This window comes from Stenella coeruleoalba, assembly GCF_951394435.1.
Source record: "Stenella coeruleoalba genome assembly, chromosome: 7".
Taxonomy (NCBI): domain Eukaryota; kingdom Metazoa; phylum Chordata; class Mammalia; order Artiodactyla; family Delphinidae; genus Stenella; species Stenella coeruleoalba.
Genome location: NC_137153.1, coordinates 115,707,848 through 115,719,006, shown reverse-complemented (window position 1 = coordinate 115,719,006; position 11,159 = coordinate 115,707,848). Strand labels below are relative to the sequence as shown.

Genomic DNA, 11,159 nt, shown 5'->3' with positions numbered 1-11,159 from the left:
CCGCGACCTGGCTCCCGCCCGGAGTCACTCTTCCTCTCCCATGTCATTGGTGTAAAATGGGCTAATCCCATACCTGTCGCCCCCCAAGGAGGCTTGGCCCTGTCTGTAATCACTGTAAGAATGTATGCGTGGGGAAACAATAAAGCCTTACCCAAATTACACCAAATTACAAACGAATCCAAAATCCCTCAGGACCCCCGCCCCATCACTTGACTAGACTGGAGCTTTCTGGTTCACCCAGAGCTGCTCAGCCTTTGCCCTAAAGGGCTCATCTAAACAGAATACACATTTAAACCTTGAGAAAAAGCCACCATTTCAGGAAACTAGCCTGAACTAGGCGGTTCTTGCAATGGCTTAGGTACGTAGGGGACCCTGGTTCTTTACTGCCTAGTCTAGAGTTGTTTAGGCAATTCCTGTTATCCTATGCTCACCAGCACTTTGTGCCAGGACTTTACTGGAAGGAGCCTTGTCCAAGGGGCCGGAAGTGAGTAAGGCTCAAATACTGAAGGTGGCTTATTTGCTGACTTGGAAGAGGTGCCCTCCAGTGCTTTTATAGGAGGAAACCATGTCAGTTCCACTTTGCTCTATCACCTCCTTCACAGTGGACTGGAAAGTGAAATCGGCAAAACATGGGCAATCCTGGGATTGTCCTGCAATGGGAAAATCAACCAAGTGACATGAACATATGCTAAGGAGACTTGGTTCACTGGGGGACATGCCGACTTCATAATCAGAGCCAAGTGCAACACTTTTACATATATACTAATCAGAATTATTGAAGGCTAGACATTTAACAGCTAGTAAGCAAGCTGGCCAGGCACATGGTAAGCTCCTTTAAGTGGGGGTTATCGAAGTGCCCTTAGCTGAATGTTAACAAATAACTGAGAGGTAAAAAGACTACCAGCTTCTGACTGTAGGTCATGGGTTTCAGAAAAAAAACATCAAACGAGCAAAGCTTTGCCTTTCAGGAGGGTATCTAGTTCCCATCTTGAGGCTCATTTATCCAATCCTCCAGCCAGAAAGCTGAATTATGTGGAAGAACAATGATTTTTAAGTTTGCTGTGAAGTGTTTCACTGTCTCAGTGGCCACTGAGGGAAAGGGGTTCAGAAATAGAATACATCCACCTTTCCTAATGAACCCCAGGCTGGACAAACGTATAGCCCTGGGCTGATGGATGAGTCTGACAAGATAGCTGCATCTTACATGTCTGATGGTGATGGTGCTTCATAAAATTGTAATTCTTAGGAAAATTGAAGTTCACATTTAACACCCAGCGGGTAGTGAATAGCCCAAACGAACTCTGGCTAACGAGCTATTAAAGTTGTGTAACATCAACCTGAAAGGAACTGTCCCAGCAGGCTACATAAAGAAACATTTACCCCTTTCTATACTTTTTTTTCCTTCCTGGTACTGCGACATCAATCCATCTACATTTAGATTTGCCTCCCTTGGGTAGTATCTGAGTATGCAATGTTACTAACTAATCAAGTTGTAACATACCCTCCACTTTAAAGGTCCTCCCTGTTCTTGTTCTCATCACAAAACTGCAGTCCCTGTCCCCTCAGGCCCATTAAAAATAAAACTTGTAAGTCTTCATTAAATGAAATCCTCCAAGTCTTCGTTTTTTGCAATAGAATCCCATTCTGACAATAGCCAGAAAGGGTTTATAAGCAAAATATAACAAAAAAGGCAAAAAAAACAAATTTGTGTTTATGGGACCAAGTGAAACCATGAAACCAGTTGTTATAAAGCAGTAATGATAAAGATTACCAAATTAATACACAAACACAATTATACAGCCCTCTAAGCCCCCAAACTCCCAAGAATCCATCAAGTAAAAGACTCCTACTTTTCGGCACCCAAACAGCTAACACAGGTGAAGCAGGGCAGATGCCAAGCCAATCTGTCAGCCCAACAAGACACCGAGGTACTCCACAGACATTTAAACTCTACATTTTAGAGCCAGCATTGGTTGAAATAGTAAGGGCCTCTCATGGAGGTCAGAGAGCACAGACTGAAGTCTTAAAAATATTAGTACATCACTGGAGAGGCAACCTCGATTGCAGAGCATTCCGTACAAGTTTTTAAATTAAATGTAAAGACACATTACAAGCTACTGTCCTCTCTGCCCCAATTCATGCAGTGAAGTTCCCCTTGTAAGCAGAGTATGGCACAGCTTTGGAAGAGGATGTCCCAAGAGAAATGAGCTAAACAGCCACTATTTGCTCTTTCCTTTTTAGATGTCCTTGTACCAAAGGCGCTTTGAGCCATTCACCTGGCACTTCCCAAAACATACTTGCCTAAGGGCCAGCCCAAGAACTCTTGCAGTTGCAAACAAAGCACACTACTTTGTAGCCATCTTCCAGTACACTAAGTTTGCCCCTTCTGCCTTCTCACAGCCTAGCACTCCTTCAGATTTACGGCCACAGCGGAAGCTAAAGGGTTGTCTCAGTAACTGGGAAGAAATTACCTTTAGGGGCTCCTATCTTTTGACCACATTCCCCAAAATAAACATTGTAGTTTGATTAAATAACCTAACAGTGCCATGACCTCACCAGCACATGAAAAACTAGTTTTGGTAAGCTGTCACTCTGTGAAACAAAAATCACAGGCTTACTTCATGAGTATTACTTCAAGTGACTTGTTTTTTTTCCATAGTGAAAAGTCCCTTAAATGCTGACTTCAAAATCAAAATACAGAATCCCCTCACGAATCTGTAACATTCCAAGTAACAGTAATTTGTCCATGACTTCCAAACATACCTTTCCACACAGACGTACCTATGCTCTGAAGCACAGCTCTCCCCATTTCCCAGTCACTACGAACGGAAATAACAAGACCAGAAAACAAAAACAAAGCAAAAACTAGCTCATCATCTAAATTCAAAAGCAAGTACCAACATTTCTCTGTAAAACAAGGAGAATGACCCCAGCCAAAAAAATCTTTATGTTCCTTTATTGGAGCAAGATTCCTGACCAGTATACAGTGATGTATTTGCTACAGAGACCTGTGCAGAAATTACATACTATCCATCTAGACAGGTTTTCGTTACACTTTGCCTACTGATGGAATAGTTCCATTTATAAAGTTTTTATACATCAAAAAGCTTTGAATTTGACCAGACGGTCCATTAATTCATCTCTGAAAAAGCTAAGTGGCATTTAACTTTAGCTACTATACTTTACAGCATTAAAAAGCTTATGCATTAGGTAGCTTCTCAAAATGTGATTTATGCACAATGGCATTTAGCAGACAGAGCAGAGTCCATCATCTCCCCCAGATTCACACAGACAAGTCTCATTTGAGAGCTATATGCTAAAAGAGCTGGTACTTTGAGACAAAAGTACTCCTAACCTGAGTTTCTTACCACCAATACGGACTTCTTACTCTGAAAGCCTGTCTTCTCGGCCACATTTTACAGTGCCGGCGAAGACATGCCAACAATCGTCCTGTGTATGAACTCGGCAGTAGAGCACCAGGTCTGTCTGATGGTGGTGGCAGGCACTATTATATCCAGGTAAATAAAAGCCCGTATCTTGAAATGGCAATTTGAGATACAAATCAAGGGTACAACATATTCAGAACTGAGCTTTCAGCAATCTGATATCCCAAATGATGTGAAAAATTTCAGAAACTGATGTCAAATTGTACCCATATGGGTTCCCAGCTATGGAGACATTAATACATTGATTCAAATCCCTTTACTCAATCAACATAGCCCTGAGGTCATCCTGCAAAGTGCATATCAAAAAATACGAAGTTAAGGTGACAAAGTTTGACGGTAACATTATACAAGTCAAACTTGCAAAGTCATATTAAGTATATCTGTTCTGAGAGAAAAGCATCAAATCCTTTGTGTACACATTTAGTTTTATTGTAACAAAGCAACTTGTACACTTTTAACGTTTAAAACTGAGCATCATCTTTCCTTTCCAGTGAAACAAAAAGAAAAATTTAAAAATAAACAGGAACAAAATTACAATAGAGAATGTCAATTGCAAATAAGATCCTACAGGTTCTGCTGATTCTCCCATCGAGTGGCAGGGCTCAAGTCATCATTAGGAGAGAATTTTATTTTAAAAGTGTCATCTTAAACTGCAAGGATGTCCGTTAAACATCACAATTAAACATGCCAAAGGAGAAGCCATGTTGTCAAAATGCCCACTTAACCCACCCAAACATCTCAAACCCACCCTTTGCTGACCTTCTATAACCCCATTTTTTTAAGTTTTTTTTTTCTTTTTTTAAACAAGAGAAAGTAGACAGATACATGTTGGTAAATGCTAACTGTCCATATTCACATAGAGACACAGTGTAATCTCTGAGCCCAATATACAGAGAAAGGAGGAAAAAAGCTAGAATTCTATGCACTACTACACAGGGGCCTAGCACCCTCCAGCTTCCAGCAGAGCTAAGGGAGCAGAAGGTTTTTCTTTTTTCCCACAGAGCATGATGGTGTTGATTCCATAAAGTTTTTGTTGAGACAGGAAGGGATAAAAATGAATTTGGAACAGAAAAGGGTAGAGATTCTTTTCCCACTGAATTCTGCTCAAGGTATTTCCCCCCAAAATAAGTTGTGAGCCATGGTATAAAGGAGAAAAGAGACCTCAAAAACAGGGCAACTGAGCACAAGAGGAGAAGGAGAAAAAAAAAAAAAAAAAAAAGACTGCAACTTGCTCCCAGGGACTGGAGAAAATTAAAAAAGGAAGGTTGGAATCCATCAGTGTTCCATTAGTCATCTTCTCCTTCATCTTCCTGTAAGGAAAAAAAAGCAAGCAGTTAATCTTTAGGGTTAATTCTAAGGCCAGTCCCCAATATTCATATGGACCATGATGGACTCCACAGAACATGACATGCCAAGGGAAATTAATTTTAGGAACCTCTACCGTGGTCCCTTGGTATGTGCGAAGGATGGTTCAGAACCCTCTCCACATACAAAAATCCTTGTGGGGCGGGGGGACGACTTCCCTGGCAGTCCAGTGGTTAAGACTCCATGCCCACTGTAGGGAGTACAGGTTTGATCTCCAGTGGGGGAACTAAGATCCCGCATGCCGCTCAGCATGGCCAATAAATAGATAAAGACATATAAATTTTTAAAAATTTAAAAAAATCCTCAGGATGCTCAAGTCCCTTAAATAAAATAGCACAGTACTTGCATGCAACTTACCCATATACTTTTAAAATTGTCTCAGATTACTTATAATAACCAATACAATGTAAATAGTTGTGAATACAATGTAAATAGTTGCCAGCAATTGGCAAATTCAAATTCTGCTTTTTGGAACTTTCTGGAATTAAAAGAAAAAAATCTGTTGGTTCAATCTGAAGAATGGGAACCCACAGACACGAAGGTCAAACTATACATCAGGGCTTCCCTGGTGGCGCAGTGGTTGAGAGTCCGCCTGCCGATGCAGGGGAGCCCCGGTCTGGGAAGATCCCACATGCCACACAGCGGCTGGGCCCGTGAGCCATGGCCGCTGAGCCTGTGCTCCGCAACGGGAGAGGCCACAACAGTGAGAGGCCCACACACCGCCAAAAAAAAACCAAAAACAAACAAACTATACATCAGTCTTCATCAATTCTTTTTTTTTTTCCCCAGGGCAACGCAGCTTACAGATTTTAGTTCCCCGACCAGGGACAGGAGCTGGGACTCAGCAGGGAAAGCACCCGAGCCCTAACCACTGGACCACCAGGGAGCTCCCCAATCTGCATCCCAATCTGATTCTTGATTAAAAGACCCAGTGATGTTTCAGACAAATTAACTTTTCAGAAGTAACCAAATCAGACATCTTTCAGACCAAGTAATACAAACCAAAACTCACTCTATCCCAATATGATTGTTAAGAATTTTATAGTTTGTCCAAAACATGCGTATTTTTGTTATTTGGGAGATTTCTCAGAATTTGAGCAGCTGCACTGTCCACAGCCCTTTCATTAAGTACTGGCTAGGGAATGACATAATTGAACAGTTATAAGTGCTAACCACAAAGCAGAACTAATTGAATCACTGATACAATGAGCTTATCAAAATTTTCAACCTGGGACAAAACAGCCTATCTTTTCTACAAGTCTTCCCACAATTTGTAGGGTCAGTTCCACCATACAACATAAATAATCTCCAAAGTAACATGGTGAATTCTTTGAAGATTTTCTTTTTGGATTTAACCAAATCTTTTTACCTCTCCTTCCTCCCCCTCATCATCATCTTCATCTTCTTCACCTTCATCCTCATCCCCTTCTTCATCAATATCTTCCAATCCTTCTTCCTCTTCATCATCATCATCATCTTCTTCTCCTTCCCCCTCCTCATCATCCATGTCTGGAACCTAGGGGAAAAAACACACACAAAAAACAAAGAGTCACCTCAAGAACTCATTTTCAAACAAATGAAACAAGTGCAACCTTGAAAAGAACACTCTCAACTCACCAAGTAGTACTGTAATGGATTTGGCCAAATATCATCTTTGATGACCTCTCCTAACTCATCTGCACCTGCATCAGAATGATCAGTAAACCAGGTGAAGAAGCTTTCTGGTTCCTCATGCTGTCTCTTCCTGCTGGCTTTATTCTGAGTTTGACTTGAACGTTTTGTCAAATCCTAAATGAAGATGGAAGAACTTTTGACACAGGCTCACTACACCTTAAATACCTATAATTTAAAGAAGGTTTTAACCCAAAAGCAGAGCAAAAACTGGATGTTACATTATCTACACTATTATTCTTATTTTTAAAAAGTTACAAAAAGTACAGCTAATAAAGAGAAAGAGAAGCCCAAGAATTTTAGGTCTACAAAGAACGCCGTCAAATTTATATGTCAAGCTTCTCTTGAAAGTTACCATCTAGACTTGGCTTTTTTTTTTAAACAAAATTAGTTCCACTTCAACAACCAGTATCTTAACACAGTATAATTTAAAATGTATTTACTACTTAAACACAGAGAGGGCTTCCCTGGTGGCACAGTGGTTAAGAATCCGCCTGCCAATGCAGGGGACACGGGTTCGAGCCCGGGGCCGGGAAGATCCCACAGCCTGCGGAGCAACTAAGCCCACGTGCCACAACTACTGAACCCGCGCTCTGCAACAAGAGAAGCCACCGCAATGAGAAGCCCGCGCACCGCAACGAAGAGTAGCCCCCACTTGCCACAACTAGAGAAAGCCCGTGCGCAGCAACGAAGACCCAACGCAGACAGAAATAGGTTTTGGGAAACCGCACGTTACCAATGTAGAAACCAAAATGATTTAGTCCACCTCAACAAAAACTTGCTCTATAATTTATAAGACCACAAGCTACTGTATTTGACTTTAACAAAATAGACATTTTTATATTTTAAGGATCTGCATTTAACACATCACAAAAACACCAAATATTTAATTAAATGGTTCAACTAGATCAAACTAGAGAAAATATCAATGCCCAACAATCCCTCAAATACCTTTCCAGATTTCCATTTGATTTCAGTGGACTTTGAAGATGGATCACCACTCTCATTCAGATGAAATTCTTTGGAGAGAACTTTATTTTCAAAGTAAGGGTTTTCATCAAAATACTACAATAAACAGAGAATTAGAAATCAATACAAAACAGCCCTTCTAACCAATACTCAAGTTGATTTCCATAGTGACAAACAAGTTACTGATACTTACAAAATCTATTCTGTAACCTGATTTAATATCTTCAAATTCTGTCACTTCAACTCTTGTCAAATAATGCAGCGCCTCTTCATCCTCCTCCCCAAGCAGTGCAGACACTAGATCAGTAAATAGGCCAAATGATTATTAAACAAACATTAACAAACAACTCAAGCAATCCCTTTTAAATTTCCCGAATTTGGTTTCATAAATCCATTATAAACTGAAAACCAAATGGCTCAGTGTCAGAGCTGTCACTTTCTTTTATCAAGTAATTAAACAGAATCCCAAATTAGAATAGGATCTCTTCTAAATAGAAAGGATGAATTGCAAGCCTCTCCCCGTTTCAACCTCTGCATGTAATCAACATGGTGGACCAGGTCCTCAACCAAGGTCCCTCCACTCTCTAACAAGTGGACACCCACACCCTTTAATAATGCTTTGCTGCAACATACCTTGTGGATGGTTAACAAATGTTGTTACCCAAAAATTTGGGATTTTGGCGATCAATTCCGACCTCTTCTGAAAAAACGGTTGGCGGAGTTTGTTATATTTCTGTTCTACTTTCAAAATCTCCTCACTGGCTTGTTCGTTAAGTCTGAAGCAAATGAAAAGACATGTTGACGAGGACGGTACTTAACAAATACAAAAATTGCTGAGATTACAGAATATTTACTCTTATTAGCTTTAGAACAACGCAAAGTACGCATTTATAAAAACCAAATCACCTAGATTTTTGTAGCCAGAGACCCAAGTCAAAATTGAGATGGCCATTTGATCAGCTTTACCAACAGGCACTGGACAACTGACAGTCCTGACGGTGCCCAAACAGCATTTTGGTAACTTTGTATATCTATCTACTCTGTTACCAGGCCAACTTCGATTGTTTCCCTCAGGCAGATCAAGAAGAAAAAAAAAAGCTGCCAACGAAGTAACAAAGTTATAAGGCGAGTCAGAGCAACAATGATGCCATAATACTAAACTATCACAAGTGCACGCAACTGCAACTCAGACAACTTGTAGGCTACGAAAGCAAACCCTGTCTTTACAAGGTCAATGTATTTTAATCAAACTTTTTGGTGACTGTAAAATGTTTCACAGGAAAATAACACTGAATCCTCATATTGATATTTCCAACTAAGTTACAATCATCTCCACTTGGCCAGTAGATACAGATGTATTTGGCCATAGTTTCAATATTTACCAAACCATAAGATGCATGTCAGAAAACTTCAAAGCAAATTGAGAAAAACTTTACCTGTCTATTTCATTTTGTACTTCATCAATATGTTCAATTGCTTCTTGCTGTTCTTTTTCTGCAAGAAAAAGGTGCATGAGACTCAATACTAATTTGAAAATAAATTTAACTGCTTTTCCTTCCTGATGTTAAGTCTGTGATGTTATATCAATAAAGCTGTTTTAAAAAAAAACTTGCCTACTACTACAAGGCATGCTTTCCACGTGTTCATGTGTATAGTTGACAAATTACTTTTCAATTAAGACTATTCACAAATCATGCTGTTAGACTAGTCAAAATGTTTGACTGTAACGCTTTTACGAGTTCTATTACAAGACCAATTAAAGTTTCTATAATGAGATAATAAACGCTATTCAGAGATCCTTAAGTTCTCTTTAAAAAAATCACATAAGCCTGCAACAGAGTAGCACCAGCTATTAACTAGAATACGGAAACTAACCCATGACGATAACAAAAATTAGGACACCACCTATCTCCATGGTGAAATCCCCTTTTACACGAAGTTGAAACTATTGCTCAGTATTGATTACTATTAAGACATCAGACACGCCTACAAAGACAGGGAAGGCCCTGGGAACTACCTCACCACCGTAAACACTCGACTTTACCTTCTAAGAATATGAACCCCCGGATTCGAATCCGACCTTTCTCGCCCCTCCAACCCAATTTCAGGCGGGCTGATCTCAAGAGGCGGCCCCGCACGACTTTGGAGCACACTTACAGGGAGCAAGCATGCAGTCAGAAACTATGGGCCAAAGAACGGAGAGGAGGAAAAGGGGGTGTGCTACGGGAAAGGCACCCTTTTGTCCGGTAAAGACCGCAAAACCTACAAAGCTAAGTGGGCGTGAAGGGGCCAGATCGCGCGGTTCATTTCCGGCAACCAGCCCGGGTGGTGCAGCCCCCCTGCCGAGAAAGCCTTTACGGAAAAGGCCAGTAGGTTTGCTCCGAGCCATTGTAAAGACCCTCCGACGCCCCGGTCGCCGCGCCAGGTTTCTCAGCGCGCTGTCGCGACGAGGTGGCCACCCCACGTGGGGGCTGCCCGGGGCCAGCCAGAGCATCCTCCGAGCAGCTCGGGCCGCCGCGCGGCCGCGTGCTTCCCCGCGCCCCCACCCCGCCCCAGCTCGAGGCAGAGGGCCGCGCCGGGGCCGGCCTCCGGGTGGGAGTGTGGGGGCGCCGCCCGCGGGCCGGGCGCGAAGGGGGAGCCGCGCGGAGGCCCGGGCGCGGGGCCGCGTCCGGCCGCACCATGTGGCGGCGACGGCGGCTGATGGGAGCGAGGCATCATGGCGGAGCACAATAAAGAGAGGCTTCTCGGGAGGGAGGGAGGGGGAGGAGAGCGAGGGAGGGGGGAGAGGAAGGGGGGGTCTCCTCCGCCCGCGCCGAGCAGGCCGCAGCGCCCCCGCCTCGCAGCGCCGTCCGCCGCCGCGGCGCCACCCGGCCCCGGCCCCGCGCGCACAAAAAAGGGCGCCGAGGCGCGCGCCGGCCCGTCCGCCCGGCGCCCCCCGCGCGCCCCGGGCCCCGCCGGCGGCCAGCGGCCGGGCGGGTGGCGAAGATGGCGGCGCGGGCCGGCCCCCGCCTCGCCTGCTCCTCACCTGAGGTCTCGTCGGCCCCGTCGTGGTTGGAGTTGAGCTCCTTTTTACTGACTTTGGCCGCCGGCGCCGACATGGTGCTCTCCGCGGTCGGGGGGGGAGCGGGGAGGGGGAGAGAAGGGAAGGCGAAGGGGGCGGGCAGCGGCTTCCCCTCACGCCACACGCGCGGGCGCTCGCTCGGTCCGGCCGCCTCCTCCCGGCGCTCGCTCGCTTTCCCTCCCCCTGGCTCGCGCGCGCTGCCCTCGCGGCCTGACGACGAGGGAGGGGCTGGGGTTGCGTGCCGGGCCCCGGCCCGGGCTCCTGCTTACGGAGGGGAGGCGGCGGCGGGCGGGCAGGCTGCTCTGCTCCCTCACTCACGCTCCGCGCTCCAGCTAGCTGCTCGATCTCCCCGAGCCGCCTCCTCCTCCACCTCCTCCTCACGGCGAGGGGCGGGCGGCAGGGCGCAGGCGCGCCAGGCCCCGCGCGCACGCCCCGCCTCCGGCCAGAGAGGCTCGCGCCGCCTCACCATAGGCTAGGGCGCCAGGACCAGCGGGCGGAGCCGCGGCGAGGAGACACAGGGCCTGGCGAAGAGGCGGGAGGAAGGAACGCCGCGACGTACGGGGACTGCCCCCCGCGCCGCGCTCCCCTCCCCCGCTTTCCCCTTCTCCAGCCCGACCCGGGACTTTTGCGCGCTACGGGCGCGCGGC

At 45.1% G+C, this 11,159-nt stretch overlaps 1 protein-coding gene across 3 annotated transcripts; it reads right to left on the bottom strand.

Moving 5' to 3' along the window:
- Nucleotides 1-3,853: 3,853 nt before the first annotated feature.
- Nucleotides 3,854-11,110, bottom strand: SET (SET nuclear proto-oncogene). 3 transcript variants are annotated; one of them, XM_079926027.1, is made up of 8 exons: nucleotides 10,477-11,110; nucleotides 8,888-8,945; nucleotides 8,085-8,227; nucleotides 7,645-7,748; nucleotides 7,434-7,547; nucleotides 6,429-6,599; nucleotides 6,222-6,327; nucleotides 3,854-4,756 (listed from the first exon to the last, which is right to left on the bottom strand). In XM_079926027.1, the coding sequence occupies exons 1-8, from the start codon at nucleotides 10,547-10,549 to the stop codon at nucleotides 4,749-4,751; spliced, it is 777 nt and encodes a 258-aa protein (XP_079782153.1). In that variant the 5' UTR covers nucleotides 10,550-11,110; the 3' UTR covers nucleotides 3,854-4,748. The 3 variants fall into 3 exon arrangements, with proteins under 3 accessions (XP_079782153.1, XP_079782152.1, XP_079782154.1); XM_079926026.1 differs by having other exon boundaries at nucleotides 6,181-6,327; nucleotides 10,477-11,103; XM_079926028.1 differs by lacking the exon at nucleotides 10,477-11,110 and adding an exon at nucleotides 9,687-9,960 and having other exon boundaries at nucleotides 6,181-6,327.
- Nucleotides 11,111-11,159: the final 49 nt, after the last annotated feature.